General features: G+C 33.4%; 1 protein-coding gene across 1 annotated transcript; it reads right to left on the bottom strand.

The window, feature by feature from the left end:
• Positions 1-4,826: 4,826 nt before the first annotated feature.
• Positions 4,827-17,427, bottom strand: LOC132555519 (RING finger protein 207-like). The gene is made up of 16 exons (XM_060219870.1): positions 17,357-17,427; positions 16,559-16,762; positions 15,662-15,773; positions 14,800-14,944; positions 13,293-13,374; positions 13,092-13,167; positions 12,024-12,196; positions 11,192-11,333; positions 10,843-10,943; positions 9,786-9,869; positions 9,346-9,496; positions 8,949-9,134; positions 8,533-8,584; positions 7,779-7,896; positions 6,997-7,089; positions 4,827-6,868 (listed from the first exon to the last, which is right to left on the bottom strand). The coding sequence occupies exons 2-16, from the start codon at positions 16,756-16,758 to the stop codon at positions 5,422-5,424; spliced, it is 3,162 nt and encodes a 1,053-aa protein (XP_060075853.1). The 5' UTR covers positions 16,759-16,762; positions 17,357-17,427; the 3' UTR covers positions 4,827-5,421.
• Between the last annotated feature and the right edge of the window lie 622 nt (positions 17,428-18,049).

Here is an 18,049-nt window from a genome sequence, read left to right as displayed (position 1 = left end):
ATCCGATTCAGATCTATTGTTTTGAAAGACGAATCCAGAAAAACGAGAATGACAAGTAAAACTATCAGTTGGAGGACCGGGTCTACTTTGAAAATGTTCTCGGTGTCTAGATAACATAAAAGCAACAACCGAGTGGAGCAATATCCGTTTTGTAGTTAAGGGCGACGCATTCGGAGAGGAAGCTTCAAGAACACATATGACACTCGCTTTAATACCTAATGCCTGGTATCTGGAGATATATATGTTGAGTTTATAAAATTCTATAATTATCTTTTACATACTTGGAATTAAGAACATATCTACAATTTGATTTTATACTAGGAAGGTCAAATATAGTATTGATTGAATTCAGTTAGCGGTTAATATTGGCACAATTTACCGATACTCTTTAGAACTCAGAAAATGTTTAAAAAGAAATGCTTCTTCAATTTTGCCAAATTTATGGAGTATGTTACTCGAACTATGCCGATATTTTTTGGGGTTGTCTTGCCAATGTATTGAAATGAATAGAACATGTTCATACACAAGCAGGAAGAAATGATTCATTTTGATAAGATATTTCCAAAGTTTGTTGTTATAAAGCATTTGCCATCAACTGTTGTTTTATGGAACTCTATACCTGCAGAGGTTAGAAACAACCAACCTCTGAACATTTAAACAATTTAAACAAATACTTCATACTAGACTTTGTTTACACTGTAGCGATGTCAACACTTATCTGACATAAACCTCAGAGGGAGTCATTTTTGTACATGAGGATATATAGGGGATAATGTTAAATTTTTAATGTACGAAAACTACAGAATTCCACAAAACTTTGATACTTACCTAAGATTTTGATTTAAATACAGACATTTTGCTATCAGATAATTCAGACTTAATGAAAACACGGAATGTAACAGTATCTACTGTATTACAGAATTGTATATTTCATTATAAAGAGTGGAGTAAATAAACACTCTCACGGTACATGCAACTTTATTTCTTATGCGATGATAAATTAGTACCAAGGCCGATAACTTTTTTTTCTGTAATGTAGTCATTCGCCCATATCAAGATACACTTACAGCTTTATGTTTCATCCATTCTAAAATTGTGTTGTCACCAAGACCCATGACCATGTTACTGTTTTAAATGTTTATAGATGGGTGCCTCTATCCTATCGTGCATTTTTGTAACTTTTTTGACGGGGTTGTGTTATAATTCAAATCTTAAAATATCTAAAAATTGTGACTGCACAAATCTTAACATGCATGCAGGTTGTAAGTGGGACAGTGTTGGACGTCAAATTCATGCTTTGCATAATAATTAAGTGTTTCGACCACTATACTGCATACTTTGTCATGTTGATGGAAAAAGAGTAATATAAACTACACGGTTTTTTTTTTACTTTATCGCCGAATACATGCTTTATCTATGATGTATATAGGCAACTGTGTTCAAATAAAATGACTGCTTAAATAACATTTTTTTCTTTCATTTTTTATGCCTCCGGATCTCAAGATCATATTGTTTTTTGTGCTCTCTGTTTGGTTTGTTTTTCTGTTGCCAAATTTAACCTTGCCCATAACTATTGACCGTAAGAGGTAGGGATTTCATATTTGGCATGTGTGTTCCTTGTGACAAGACCTTTTAGTTGGTATCATTCACCATTAGATTTTAATTTTGTTGCAACCGGGGCTATGGTGTTTCGTAGCACGTTTTGATTTTTTTTTTCATCCTGAACATATGTCTATATAATGAGCTACGGCATATATGTTTAAATGGATATGAGTATGAAATCAATTCTTGTCAATCAACACCCAAAGGATCCTCAGAAATAGTTCCCAAGAGCAACTAATGGTTACATTACGATGGTATACCTGCAACTTCTTTTTTTGATATTGGTTTTGCTTTTTGGTGCCACAGACATTCAATACAAACCCTTGGACCAGGTGAGCAAAACAAATTACTATTCACCAAAATGTGACAGAAAAACATCGTTCGTTAGTAACATGCACCACACTCAAAACATTAATGTCAATCAAGAGAAAGTTTAACACTGTTAAGGACATTGGCAATAACTGAAAGTAACAGATAAAACTAGCTCCATCATTAATACAAAATTATATCCCTTCTCCCACTGATGCTTCTATTCAAGTTTGGTCAAAATCCGCTCGGTTTTAGAAAAAGATGATTGAGGGATGACAGACAACGGACGAACCATAGCATGGTCCTTCTGACCAGGTGAGCTAATAAATAGTCCCAATTCTCTGAGCATCCCTCAGACCAAAACTGATACAAAAATCAAACCCACATTAATACAAAATTGAGTCCCCTTCCCTAAGGTTGCTTCTGACCAAGTTTGGTAAAGATCTGCTCAGCTGTTCATGACTAGTAGCAATTTTTAGAAAAAGATGATAGACGGATGCCAGACACCACGCCATGGCATAAGTTCATCGGTTCTTTGGAGCAGGTGACCTTACATTCAGTAATAAACAACATATTCATATTAAGTTTTCCTGCAGAATTTAAAAATCATCTTTATTCATAGCAAATAGACCCTTAAAATAAGGGGGAAATACAAATAGCATAAAGACATGGAAAGTTATGGATCAATTATTACAATATGTAAAAATATAAATAAATGACTAGAATTTTATCACTTCTTGTATATAAAGTCAGACACATTTTGCATGTTTTCGTTTCAATAAATAGAGCAAAAAATATCATATTGAAAATACATCATATTTACTTTATTTTTCACAGTGGTGTTTGTGTTTCTCAATTACATGTAATAGGATCCAAATACAATGCACATATACAGTGTACCTGTAGTGGCATACTCTGACAATGTACAAATTGAATTCAAATACAAAAAACTGAGATATGGTTTGCATGCAATTAATGTAAAACACACCTTTATACTGCAATGATTTTTAATCATTCAGATTTTCGAGGTGTTAAAGAATCTTTGAAGCAAAAAGGAGGGTTTTTTTAGTGGAAACCCAGAAATAGTTCATTCACTGCCCTCATCGGCTGTTAAGCTTATATCTGAGACTGATATAGTGTAAAGAAGGGAGGGAAGTAACTCTGGGATATTAGTATGGAAAGAGTCTATATACATGTACGAAATCTGTTTCTACTATAGTTTTTATCAAAATTTTGATCCATTCTGGAAGTTTTTCTTAAAATCCTATAAATTATATAGAAATATTATAAAATATATAGAAATAATGACCTTTCTAGTGCAATAAGTGTATGTTATTCAACTCAGTCATCAATTAATCATTTCAACTGATGTATAAACAAATATTTATACCAAACGTGGAATTAACTGTGAAAATGTTTTGACTGATTGACATCACGAATTTTGACCTGAAGGCATTCCACGCACCTGCAGAATGTTTACTTTAAAATAAAACGTTTGCAATTGCTTTTGAATAAATTTGATTTTTAAAGGTTTTTTTTGCAATTTATTGTTTTGAAGATAATAAAAGTGTTAATTACTTCTCATAATTTGAAATAAATAAATTTTTCACATATTTCTGAAACTGTCACTTTGTAAACACAACACAGAACAGATCAATTCCTTGTCAGAATAGCTCTCTGATCTTGAATTGTGGTACAAACGAGTCAAACAACCTTATATTTTGTTGTATAACTTCCATATATAACCAATCGATAATAACCTTATTGTAAAATAAAAAATTTTCTGTACAGTACATTATCATGGTTTTTGTTCAAGTAGTTTAAAAAAGCGACTGAACTAAATAAGCTGTACAGACACAAAAAAAGATACACAAAAGGACGGAATAATTAACAGTTAGAAAACCTTAACTCCAATAACAACATTTTGGGGAAACTCCCACCAATCTACAGAATAAAAAACTTGATAAAAATTTAACGCTACCATTAACTTTGATTGTTGCTTTTGAACATCTCTGGAAGACTACAAATACTTTTTGAAGATTTTCCGCCAGACAGATCACACTATCTTTGGGTTTTTTCTAAATCTGATTACTGAAGATCATCGAAAATTTTTACAGAATGTTGTAATTACCGACATTCCTCTCTATTAGTAAACTACAAGTAGGTCAGGTATAACCTTCTACGTGATTCTCAGCCGAATTCTAAAATTAAAGTTATAAATATTTTACTTCCCTTTGACTTTAAACAATTAAAATTGACTTACAAAGATTTTTGGAAATTTTCCGTGGATTTTGTTATTACTGATACCCCACTACTACTAAATATATTTACCTTCCCTGAACCCAACTATTTCTGTTATCATTTAACAAATCTACAAACTATGTTATTCTTAGCTATATTCAAATGCCATGGACATGAAACAATCATAAAAAAGCAGATTTGAATTACTTAATTTCTCATTTCTTACATGCATATATTATATAAATATGATCACAATCATAAAATTATTAAATACCTTTCTTTAATATTAACAAGTAATTCATATTCAGCAAAGAGTCATGTTTCTTAAACAAGAAAGCTGAAATACAGCATTTGATAACAGTGCTCAGGAAAAATCTTACAAAATATATATAATATAGCTTTAGTAAGTTGATTTGGCCATGCAGGGACTTTGAAAATGGTGACAACAAAATAGAGCTTTGATTTGTTTGTTTATCCATAACTGGTACATATATCACAATAGACAAATTTGTATAAACAACCCTGTTTGCATAGTAAACAATAATTATTTTATAAAAAAACATTGGTATAAATATAAAAAGCCATATCTGTATGCACAGCATACATGTATCATGATTCATTAGTCAAGGAAAATCAGGGCTATCCAAAAGATATATATATATATATATATATATATATATATATATATATATATATATACAATGTATATATGGTATATACATGAAATAAACATAACCGTTTACATCCGACAACAAAAATCATAAAAATTTATTGAAAAATGAAATTATGCTGATGAAGTCACACTATCATCACAGTAAATATCAAGAGATCTGAATATTAAGTTTATGGCCTTATAAACAGTCAAAAGTCAATCTGAGGCATGTTTTCTTGTATAAGTCGGTGGATACCAATATTAGAAGATCTACACTTATCAAACAAGGAATGACAGTTTCAACTTATTTCACTCCAAATTGCAAGCATAACAAGTACCCAGTACATAATGTTAGTACAATAAACAGTATCGTTACTTCTGTGAAAAGTCTTCCTCCATATTATAAGTACTTAACAGAGATTACCAGTTAAGGATGCTGTGGCATTACAAGTGACTTTGGGCAAGAATTGACAAGATGACTGTTTTACACTGATAAACCATACTATCCTAACAATAGCATCAATTCCTTCCTCCCAGTAAAACAATCCAATCCAATTTTGTCAAACATTTAATTAGCCCTATAACCTATAATCTCCTCCAAACCCAATTTATTGCCTTTAAGTACTTTTATTCCCTTTGACCTCTGTGACCTTGTCCTTCATATCTGACTCCTGACTTTCGCCACTGGTCTTGGCTGAATTAGCAGTCTGTTCACATTTTACTCTTCGTCGACGACGACCACCTACCTGACTACCTTGCCTGGCTTGTGTCTGTGATTTTAACTCCGGCACACTTGACTCGGCTGTTTTAACAACATCAGCAGACCTAGAAATATCATCTCCTTTCTGGGACAAATCTCCATTCCCAACACAGGAGGAATCGTTGAGCTTTTTTGATGCAACTCTATCTACATCTAATTGTGACGACAAGCCATTTGATAATGGGCATTTATTCCTGGGTGACCTTGACCCATGTGACACATTCTCCTGTGGTGACCATGGCCCTTTGGCTATACTATCTTGTGGTGACCTTGATCCTTTGGCTATATTGTCCTGTGGTGACTTTGAACTCTGAGTAGCGGATGTACCATTGTCTATTGAAACTTTCAATCTTTCAATTCTTGCCCTGAGTGTCTCTCCTCCAGTCATATCATCTTCCTGGCCTTCAACCTCAGACATATCCCCTAAAGACCCTCCTCTACTTACTGGAGTATCTGACCCTAAGGATCCAGACCCAGACCCTGAAATATCAGAGGGGGCTGGGGAATTCAAATTTCCTATTTCTGAAAACTGGTGGCCTCCTGGTAAACATGATGCAGACAGTTCATCACAGGATATTCCTTTAGAAGCAGGTGATGTTTTAGACCCTAACTTTTCCACAGAAACATTTAAAGCAGGTTCCTCATTAGTCAATAAACTGTTTCTTGGAGACAATGGTCTCTCATTTGTACTATCATTTTGGATTTGTAGTATTGCTTCCTTAGTAAAGTCAGATTTTATATGGCAAGATTCTGATGTGGGTTTCAATGTCTTTGATTCTAGAGGTTGACTAGCCTCTGCTAAGGCCTCTACATGCCCTGTTGATTCCCCAGGATCACACTTTGATACTGTATTTGATACTAGCTCTTTTTCTGAATGACTAGCTTCATTTCGTACTTTAGACAAAATTGATTCACCTTTTACTTCTTGTACAGTTGTTACTTCATTGCTCTCCTGTAGACTATCAGCTTGTGTTTTTGTAGAACAGTTTTTGCATGGAGAGTCGGTCACTGATGTTCTATTCACTTCGATTTCTGACATATCTCCCCTACAGTCCTTGGTAGCTGTTTCTATTTCTTTCAGACATGCAGTTAAATTTAATTCCCTGCATGGAGATGGAGTTGAATCCTTCTCCATGGAATCTCGTTTGGTGTCCCTCATTTCCCGCTTGCGTTGGATCCCTTCTCGTCGTGCAGACGGTGCTCTCAAGAGCCCCTTGGTTTTGATTAGTTCCTCATCCATGGGGTTTGTACGATTGGCTGTGAGGGTCTCTCTCTCCTCTTCTGCAGTACGAATAGCCTCCACTCTACACAAAAAACAGAAAATCATTTTATTTTTGAAAAGGTTTAGTATTTACTAAGTTGAAAGTTCATCAATATTACTATTACAAATTTTCATCATTCATTTCAGTATTTTTTTCATATTTTCACTCACCTGTGTTGAGAGTCTGGCTCCATGGTGTTGATCTGCTCAAAGATAGCCGCTATTTGGTTGTCATGGTTACTTTCCTTTGAAGAGGTAGCTAATCTGTTAAATAAATGTTTGATGTCAATCAATATATCAGTTATTCCTTGCAGTTTTTATATAATTACATACAACGTAACATATATTTTTATGAAATGTTGCAGAGCAATCATTTGTATGGTAACTTCTAATTATCTGGTATGTTCAATAATGCCCTTTTAAAACATTGTTCAATAACACAAAAACCAAACATACAAGGCATTGCTGCATTGTGTTAAAAATCACTGTCAGGGGAGATAACCCAAGCTTTTTCTCTGTATTGTTAGGTGATGGTCAAGACACTCTTCACAAAACAATTAAAAAAATAAAGCATTTAGATAAGATTGAAAATGTCTGCATATTGTGTCTGGTGGAATTGATATACCTAATAAAGTTCAAACATGCTCTGGAATTTTCAGTCACTCATATGTATGAAGTGACTCATATTTTTTTAAATGCTGAATAAAATTGGCATAACCTGTGTATCATCATTTTGTAGCAAACAAAGTCACATGAAAAACACAAAGTATTTACAACCTTAACAAGTTAAGAAACACTTTATATGACAATCCTTTTGTAAATTTCAGTATTCGAAATGTCACTGTACCAGGATAGCACTCTTGGATGGTTGAATCCTGTGTGTGAAAACTCCCTTGTATATCTAACTAAGCATGACACTTGCCAGGCATTTGGCATTTTAAGAAACCACATACTTAGGAGCTAGCCTCTCTGTAAGGGCTGTGATGGAGGTCACAAATCGAGACAGCTGGTTTAGGATGGTTCGGAGATGACTTGTCTCCTGCTGAATTCTCATCACATCCTGGAGTTGAGCTACAAAACAGGTGGACGTCTGTTACCTATAACATCTCTATTTATGTTACAGTAAGACCAGAGAAGATAGCAACATCATTTCAGCTCTGAGTAAATGTCAGGGAATGGGCTTAACACAGGGCAATGAAATCAAATTTCTTTTGGTAAATTTTCTAATTGCAAAAGATCTAGATATGCTTATTATCAGGCCTGAACTTATTGCCCCGGATGTCAGCAAGTTAGATAAGTTCATGGCTAAATAATTTGTATTTCACTCTATAACTGACTATTTGGGTTTTTCCTGGGTACTCCGGTTTCCTCCCTAATAACATCTGGGCCAACAAGAGAGATAAATGTAAGTTGAAATAACTTGTTTCACAATTGTTGTAAAATAAATATAGTTTATATTTAATTCATTCACTTCCAAATGTACTGTAGAATCATCCATTTTTGTGGAGGATTAATTTTTGCTGATTTTGAGAGTACTCATAATCCACAAATTCATATATCCACAAACTGATAAAATTAGTGTAAATGAATTGATCATCAAAATAATAAAAATTCCACAAAAAACTTATGTTTTGAAACACCATGAAACTAAGCCCCACGAAAATAGGTAATTCTACAGTATATATGTTGTAATCAGAAAGAACATACCTTGATACACTTCCTGTTCACAAGTCATCCTCTGGACACATTCCTCCCAGTACTACAAAAACAATTAGGGAATATATGTATCACAGTACTGCTGCTATCACCAGGATGATGATTGTAGAGTTAGAAACAGAGTTTTCCCAGTGTAATTCAGAACCTAAGGTTGGCTGAGTTAATATGAATTTGGTAATGCGTATTCCTAACATAAATCAAAACACACAAGAGTTATCTCCACTTTAATTTCTATAAACAGAAAATAAGAAACAAAAAAACATACAAGAAATGAATGTTTATCAATGACTTTGATCTTTCTATGTAATATTTCCCCAAATTTCTCAACCTCATCATACAACTTAAGTCGTCGTCATCGTCATCATCATCATCATCATCATCATCATCATCATCATCATCATACATACCTTTTCCAAGTGAGGCTGTTTCTGTTCCATCCTGATTTTGTGACTTTCTAATTGCTGCTCAACTTGTTCAACCTTGCACTGGAGCTCTTCCATCACAGTTTGCTTGGTGAGGCATCGTCGCAGAGTTAGGTCCCTTTGTAGCTCCTGTAGATGACTCTTCAAGCGTTCTACCATCTGGGACAGACTCTGTGAATGTTCAAAGAATGTCTTGCTTTTTATATTGATTTTTTTATTTGACTTAAGCTTGCAAAAGTAATTCAAATATCTGGTTTGGTTCTGTTCCAGGAGCTTCAAATTGTTCCATTCTGATAGATATCTTCAAAATATGACACCATTTTGATAGATTTCTACAAAGTATGACTCCATTCTGATAGATTCCATTTAACTTTATAATTACCTTGTGAGATGCATCAAAGTCTTGGCAGTGATCAGCAAACACACCTTTGCCTTCTGCAAGCTTGAGCTTATTGAGGACAACCTGTCGTCTTTCATTTTGTGTAAGAGTTCCTGATCTGACTTTAGCTTGGGGAACAGGATTCTTTTCTAGGCTGAAATGATATATAAAGTATACTATCAAAACTACCATACACAAAACATGGAATGAGATGGTTATTCTTCCTACTGTGGGATGGAAACATTGACATCAATCATATTACAACAACATATATTACAACTCTTATTGGAATTGTGATTATTTTTCTACTTAATACATATTCATTACTTTCGGTCTTTGAACTAATAGAAATATTGACCTTATAACAGAATAATTCATCCCTATGTAAATCAATACAACCCTACTAGACATGGGCGTATTACTGCATACATATTAGTACTGACCGTGGGGCTGTAGTGACAGCAGCGGAGAGTGACAGAGATCCAGTTGCAGATATTTTCTGTGGAAACAGTAGCGGCTCCAGGCACCTACAGCAGTGAAACAATAGTTGTCAACAAACTCAGTGATCCGCAAAATATTAAAATCAAATTGAAGGGTAGAATAGATATAACCAATCTCCTTGTCTGGAATTGGGTTTTACTTTATCTATTTAACAGGTTTTGTGTCCACTAGTACAGCCTTCCAGCAGATGAATGGAAATGGTGTGTTATTTTCTTTATATTTTTACCTGATTATAAATGTTTAAAGTGTTCAAATTCAATCTTTGATTCTTTATCCTTGACTCTTGACCACCAAAAACTAATCCGGGGTACAACTTGTAAATATTGAATGATCATAACATCCGCTGTAACCACCATTCAGCAGACAAGAAAAGCTAGGAAATCAAGTAGATTGGGAAAAGCATAAAGTGAAAGCAGATTGTGGAGAAGGGATATGTTAGAGATGGATGTGTACAACTTAATATTACCATACCAGCTTTGGTGTCAATATGAAATAAAATCTTGGTATGTGTCATGTCAGAAATGTCATCAACAAACCTTTTGAAATAGACAGATAGGCAGATGGATAACAAATGACTACATCCATTAAACTCACTATCAAAAGATATGCATAAGGATATATCTTAAATGGGTGAGTACCACAAAGGCAGTTTAGTTGTAAAAACCCAAACTTTGAAGTTAAATTAATATTTTTCACAGAAGTGATGAAAATTTTATTTTAAGCATATTCATTGTTTCCTTACTCTGTTCCATTTTGAAAAAATATCAACCTTTTCAGTTTGCCATGTAATATAGCATGCTTACAGCTCAGCTGAAAAATACACATAACCAAGACATGATACCCAGGAATCCATATACATCTTATATTCTGATATGATTATTTTCTATTTTTTTTTCCTTCATTTTTTGCACAAATAGTTGCTGGTATATATGTCAATATTCATCACAACAAAAGCTTAAGTGACAATAATAATTTTAAGTGCAAGGGGAAGTAACTTACTTGGCTATCTCTACTTTGAAGCCTGTGTAAATCTGACTTCCCTGTGATGGATGGAGAGGATACTGTAGATGAATAATCGACTTCAGTCGCTCCATCAGGATCTACAAGTTTCAGAATAAACTCCTCGCATCAAACAGTGGAAAAAATCTATATAAAAGATTGTCATCTATGAAAATTCATGGATAATTTTCCGTTTTAAATATTTCATTAAAGGTAACATAGGTTTACAGTTATATTTGTTCTACAAGTGTGCAAGGTCCGATTTAACAACAATTCTAATTTGTAAATAACACAGGCTAGATACTGGAAATCTTACAGAGGATGGTAAGGATAAAAATACAATACTTACATAGGCAAGGTCTAAGAACTCAAATTTATTGGCTGAGCTTGAGAAGGCAGCACATGTGACTAAGTGTGTGTGAAGTGTTGGTAACAGTGTGGTTAGACTAGCCAGCTCTTCTGTAAATAGTTTCTGCTTATCCTGGTACTGTCTATACAAAAGATTTAAACAAATCAGGTAAAAACGTCATGAAAATTCATCTGATATGATTGCAGAGCAACATTATACAGAAATACACTTCAGGTCATAGGTCATCAAACATATATCAATGAGGGTTAGATCTCAAATCCATGTTAAAATGCTGACAGCCTTCCAGTATTAAAAATCTACTTTCAATAAAAAATTCTCTTACTTTTAATGCAAGAAGAAAGAATTGTGCAAGTGAACATTTCCTTTTCAAGGATCATTTAATTCCTTCCACAGTGTAATGAGAAAAATCACTTTCTCCAAAAAATTTCTGGCTAAAATTCTACTTAAGATGGGAAAAAAATTGGATACAAAATAGAATTAATAATATTCAATTGTACATTATGTATTATATTTACAAACCTATTTATGTGCTAAAGTTCAAGAGTATGTTATGCGGATCCAGAGGGGGTTGCAGTAATCAGACGCTCCAAGATGATAAGCTAGTTTATACGAGGAACCACAACTAAAATTTGAAGCCAACATTCCCAGCTAAAGGAAATCTATTTTTCTTTCTTTTAATGTAATCAGTTCTTGAAACATTACATTTTGCATTTGTGTGGTGTATCATATTAATTTTGTGCTTCACTGTCAGACAACACTGGTTATATATATATTATCTATAACACAATACCATGAACACCATCTGACATACCTATCCACCTCCATCAACAGGGTCTCTTTCTTTCCTGTTATTTCTTTAATCAAAGAGTCATAGAGTTCATTGATAGCAGATTTTTCCAAGTCTGAGTTTTGCGTTATCTCTTCTAGCAAGGCACGGAGTAAAAGTATGGAGTCCTGAACAGAACGTTGCAAGTCTCTAATAGCCTGTGGAAGACAGAAGAAAAAAAGGAAATTGTAGATAACATTTTCATATGTTTTTTCTTTTAAAAATTATCAGCAAGTGACAAGAAATGTTTCATTACTTCTTCATGGCTAATAATTGCCAATTTTCTTTCAATATCTTGTCATATGCCATCAAAAGGTGACGAGGTGTTCAAAAAGATTATGTAAAGAGACATTATAATCAATTATATTGTATAATTATTAATTATTTGGACTTTGCTGGTTCTAAATATTGACCTTGAGATTTCTTAATACCTGAAGGTCATAATAAGACAAGTATCAGGTTTACATGATGAAATCAGGTGAGTTGGCGACGGTTTTAGACAGGGTATTATAACCAAGATTATTTATCAAAAACCATTAATTACTTAATCAAAGTAAAAACCATTAATGGTGTAATAAGTTCTATGTGTTAATATTTCAATAGGAATGAGTAATAAAAACCAGTGAATCTTCCTCTCCAGCTGGACACTCCACCTCTTGAAATAAGGGAAATTCCCACTAGAGGAGGCTAGTAAGGGAATGTGAACTCTCTAATACTATGACTTGTGTTTCTGTTGTAATAGAATCCATTGTAACAGGATAAATGCTATGGAATATAAACTTGGAAATATTTCTAAAATACATGAACATAATGAAACTTGGTTAGACAAAACAAGAACTAAATAGAGAAACCTGTATCAGAGAAATGGAGTTAAAGAAAGATTCTTACTGTAAAAATGGTGTTAAATGTACAACCTACCTAAAGACATGGAACTTTACACAAATTATGAAAAGAATATCCTTTTTCCTTGCAAAACCTAAAAAATTTGAGGTACCTTCTCATCTGCTAGGTTAGTGTCTAAAATATTTAAAGGGAAGTCACTCTAGTTCATACCTGCATTCTCTGGTCTAGTTTCTTACAGCACTGATGGTATGCTGTTTCCATGTCAACACAATAGGAGCGACTCTCTCTGAAACAATGGTGAAAGATTGTAACATTTAGATATTTACTTAATGAAATGTAATCTTAATACAGACAATAAAATGCTTAAACTGATTGCTGGGTTTTTAACACTCTTATTCACTAAATACTTACATTTTCATATCTCTGAAACAGTTAATGCACAGCATAGTTTTCTTTTCTGTAGAAAACAGGATAAATGGTTCATGGTGAAGAACTGAAAATGAAAATAAAAGTTTTAGTACTTGGTTCATTGAAGTAGGAAACTTTATCCAAAACAAACTGATTGGATGCACCTTCTCTGTGAATTCCTCTAACAAACATTTTGCACCAAAAATGCACTCAAAACAATATATTACTGATTAGATAATGATCCTAAATACAGAATCAATTAGATAATTGTTTGATATCAACCCAATACATTTTTCATTTCTCAATATTGATTATAAGAATATAAATGAAGTACATGTACATGAACAAATAAATAATTTTAAATTGTGAGCACAGTAAATTTCCTTCAATTTATTGAGTATTTAATTTCTTGAGAGGTAAGTAATACATGATTTCGCATGTACCACACTACAAAAGTCATATATCTAAGGAAAACATCAGCAAAAGTATATTCGTGATGAATTAGAATTTGTAAATGAAGCTGCTCACAAATAGATGCAAAATATAATCCCTTTTGTAAAATAAGTAATTTATAGTATATGGTTTTTGAAACATTTTTGAGTTGAAATTACAAAAAAAAGAAAAAAAAAATACTTCAGAAATTTTTTTCTATGATATGATACACTGTCTAGTGTCAACTTTATACATAGTGACCTATCTCCTTTGAATGATCATTTTGATTGTGACCAATAAGCAATCATGGACTTGATCCTTGGACTTGCCAGGTGTCATCAATGAAACAGAAGATGCTTACTCTTCCGGAACACATGGTCTTAATATCATTGTAATTTTTCAGAAGTCTCTATGTCATCTTTCATTTGTTCATATTTTGCGATAGTGTTATTGAATCTGAGTTTGGATTATGATTATGTTTACATGTTGCTATTTTCATTTTATTTTGCTGTAAAGTATGAGAGCAAAAATTGTGATTCTCTTTTACAGGATAGTGCTGATAGTGTCCAAAGTTGTTTCAGCAAATAAATCAAGAGATAACAATCCCTTTGTCATTTTCATAATAATTTCAATTAAAAATCTACATGTATAAATGTTGTGTGACTTATAGATATGTAGCTGCTTAAAAACTTACAACATTCCCTGTGTATCTCCTTAAAAACTTACAACATTCCCTGTGTATCTCCTTAAAAACTTACAACATTCTTTGTGTATCTCCTTAAAAACTTACAACATTCCCTGTGTGTCTCCTTAAAAACTTACAACATTCCCTGTGTATCTCCTTAAAAACTTACAACATTCTTTGTGTATCTCCTTAAAAACTTACAACATTCCCTGTGTGTCTCCTTAAAAACTTACAACATTCCCTGTGTATCTCCTTAAAAACTTACAACATTCCCTGTGTATCTCCTTAAAAACTTACAACATTCTTTGTGCATCTCCTTTAAAACTTACAACATTCCCTGTGTATCTCCTTAAAAACTTACAACATTCCCTGTGTATCTCCTTAAAAACTTACAACATTCCCTGTGAATCTCTTTTGTGCGTTTTGACAAGAGTACAATATCATGTCGGGTAAACATCTTTGCACGGTGAGTTTCTTCACGACATCTTTCACACAAAGGCTGTGAACAGGTATTACAGAAATACATCTGTCCCTCATCCTGTTCAAAGAACAAATAACAAAAGAAAACCTGAACATTTACTGATGTTTAAATCACTATTATACTGATTTCAAAATAACATATGTACAAAGGTATTTTCCTTTTAGGGAAAAACAGTATGTTATGTACCATACTTAAAATTTTAATAATTGCTTTCAAATTATTTTCAAAATGACATTTTCTCTTGACATCTTATAATCCAAGCTCAGTCAGCTCGATTTCATTTTGCTCTTAAACAACATTTTTGCTGTGAAAAGAAACAATAAGCTTCACTTGTTTGGTTCAATTTAAGTTTCCTATTACTTGTTGCCCTACATCCTCAATACTCCAGAGGTTATGATCACTATTGCTGTCTGCACCCCTGGAATATTTCGTTTAATTGGTCTAGAACAGGTTTTAGGAGAAAAAAGAACTGATCAATCACAGACTGATACACTCCTTTGAAGATTACAAAGGAGCAGAGTCATTACAATATATCATTATGCGACCTTGACATTTGTTTGACGTATAGCAAAGATAGACCTACGCTTCTTATCTTATCCACAAAGAGTCGCACATGGAACCTTCAATTTTGTAATAAAATGTTCCAGGAGTTTGGAGAGTGATAGTGAGCATAACCCCCAGAGTATCGGTCATCAGTTTTACAAAACAAATTAATCAAAAACATGTTTTTCAAAAAAGATGTTTTCGACTGAATGTATTCCTGTAGTAATTTACCATATCACAGTTAGCACACTGTTCCCTTTCTTCACTGGATGACATGACAAGGAATTGGAGTAGCTTATCCTCAAGAGGTAAGCTTTCACCTTCTTTAAGGGTAGTGCTTTCCCTACAAAATCATTCCACAATACACTATATAAAAATCACATATTCTCTGCTGATATACTTCATTTAAATAAACAATAGGCCCAAGGATTTAATGGTCATCTGAACATCTATATATGGCATAATAGTAGTAGTACAACTAGTAATTATGAAAACAGATAGGATATATTAACAGTTTCTCAACATTCTTAGAAACATTTAGCTCAATTACAGAAGTAGAAATTGAGAAGAAATCTAAAATGTGATTTTCAAGATGGGGCCATGACTGCATAGATGCAATATTGGAATTTGAAATGACCTGGAAAATAACATTACATAGTCAAAACCATCTCAGAATCATTTCAGGCAAGTTCCAGCTGAATAAAAACACTTTTTTCATTGAAAATTGATGCAAAATATAAGTTGTGTTGTTCAAGCTGATAATGAGATTCTATTATGATGCCTAAATGTGGACAGTAGATAATAGCAGATATTCAAGCTACCTTCAAGAAAAACATGGAATGGCAAATTTTCAGCTATATTGGTAAAATAATGGATCACATGATGAAATAATGGACATTACAATAAAAGAAAAAATCTAAATTTGTTTTATTTCATGTGCAATTCAATGGAAACTCTCCAAAAATTTTCATTTTCAGCTAGATTCACTCAAATCAGAAATTCTTAAACTTGATTCATAAATCTCATAGGAAGTAGAAGTTGATGTAAGCTTTGTAAGTAATTATATATAATTAGTTTATAAATATGAACTGAACATCTATATATAAATCATTTAAATATGGTTATTACTTGCACAATGGACACAACATTTTGCCATCTTTGGCCCTTCCTTGAAGACATGTAGAGCAGAAGCTATGATAACATCCTAGTATACATGGGTCCTCATATTTTCCACTGCACAAGTAACACATCAGTGGATTCCTCCCAATAACATCAACATCCTCGAGATTCTCTGGGAAAGGATCACGTGAGAAAATCTCACCAGACATTGTCCTGGAACAAATCAAAGTATCTACATGAGACAATACATATTGTATGTACGATTAACACAACTTTTTAGTCTCTTGTACAGTTATAATTCTTCATTCAATTTAGTATTGAAAATTATTGATCATAACAGTCATATTTCACACAGTTAACATTACTCAGCTCTTTAAAGTTTTGAAATTAATTTAATCAATAGGGACCTCCTCAAATATTGTACAAAAGTGGCACATTTAAAAACAATTTTTAGTTAGTTACAGAAGATTCAAATACAAATTAAACTACACCACACAGCTAAGGCCATATTAGGCCTTGTGCTCTCGTCGGTCACATCAGAACATGATATTTTTTGGGGGAATGCGACAACAGATCTAGAACTTCCAACAGAAGGCTGATTGAGATCTCTTGAATAGAACGACAACACATACTCATGATAAAAATTGCAACAAATTACTTTCATATTTCCGTTGTTTTTACTCTCGAATTTCTTGAAATAATAAACTTTTTACAAATTCCGACCTGATCAGAACATATGACAATTTTAAACATGTTATGTCAATTAAACATAATTTATATGGTAATTCTGGAAAACTGAACATGTACCTTCACAAAAGCTGACACTAATTTTCGGGGACATCAAGGCGGTATCTGTCATACAAACACGGAGGCAGACATCTTGTCAACACGCGCCCCCTGGAAATCGGAAGGGGACATAACCCTGTCGAAGTGCTTTACCATTAGGCAAATCCGTTTTCGTTTATCGCTTTGACTAGATCAGACATATAGTTTCGTTTCGAAATAGGGACGGGTCTGCCGGTCTTAGTATTATGCCTTCGGGGGAACACCCACTCCACTCCCCCTCCTCCAAAATTCATCAAGAAAACAGCTACATATGTAGACCTAGGACACCCAGGCGGCCTTTTATTTGCAATTATATGATATGATTGGCACAATTACTTGTACTTTAAGCGAACGCCCACTTCCAATTATATTTCAACGAGCGATTTTAACTTTGATATTATAAGTTCACATCATAGATACTTTTTCGCTGTGTACTCCAAATTTCATATCAACTTACCGCAGCTTTGGCCTTTGGGTGCTTGGTCAATTCTATAGCGACGCTTTAATTAGTCTTAATACCCAGACACTGTATCTAATTAATAGCTCCAAGGAGCTGTGCGGAAAGTTTTTAAATCTCGAAGAGACACAGTTGTTGAAAAGTCAGCTTATCAGCAATCGATGTCGTAATATACGTTTTAGTCTGGAAATAAACTCGCACAAACAGGGACATTTTTC

Source organism: Ylistrum balloti, unplaced genomic scaffold (assembly GCF_031769215.1).
Source record: "Ylistrum balloti isolate Yb309-2 unplaced genomic scaffold, AGI_CSIRO_Ybal_v1 Utg369646, whole genome shotgun sequence".
Lineage (NCBI taxonomy): Eukaryota > Metazoa > Mollusca > Bivalvia > Pectinida > Pectinidae > Ylistrum > Ylistrum balloti.
This window is presented reverse-complemented; position numbering and strand designations above follow the sequence as displayed.

What these genes read in the sequence shown, in the direction of transcription:
- LOC132555519 (XM_060219870.1), bottom strand. Translation starts at nt 16,758, where the DNA reads ATGTCTGGTGAGATTTTCTCACGTGATCCTTTCCCAGAGAATCTCGAG. An exon ending in TTCAAAGTAGAGATAGCCAA is followed by an intron (nt 9,870 to 10,842) that starts GTAAGTTACTTC and finishes TCACTGCTGTAG; the next exon opens with GTGCCTGGAGCCGCTACTGT. An exon ending in AACAGCCTCACTTGGAAAAG is followed by an intron (nt 8,585 to 8,948) that starts GTATGTATGATG and finishes TTGTTTTTGTAG; the next exon opens with TACTGGGAGGAATGTGTCCA.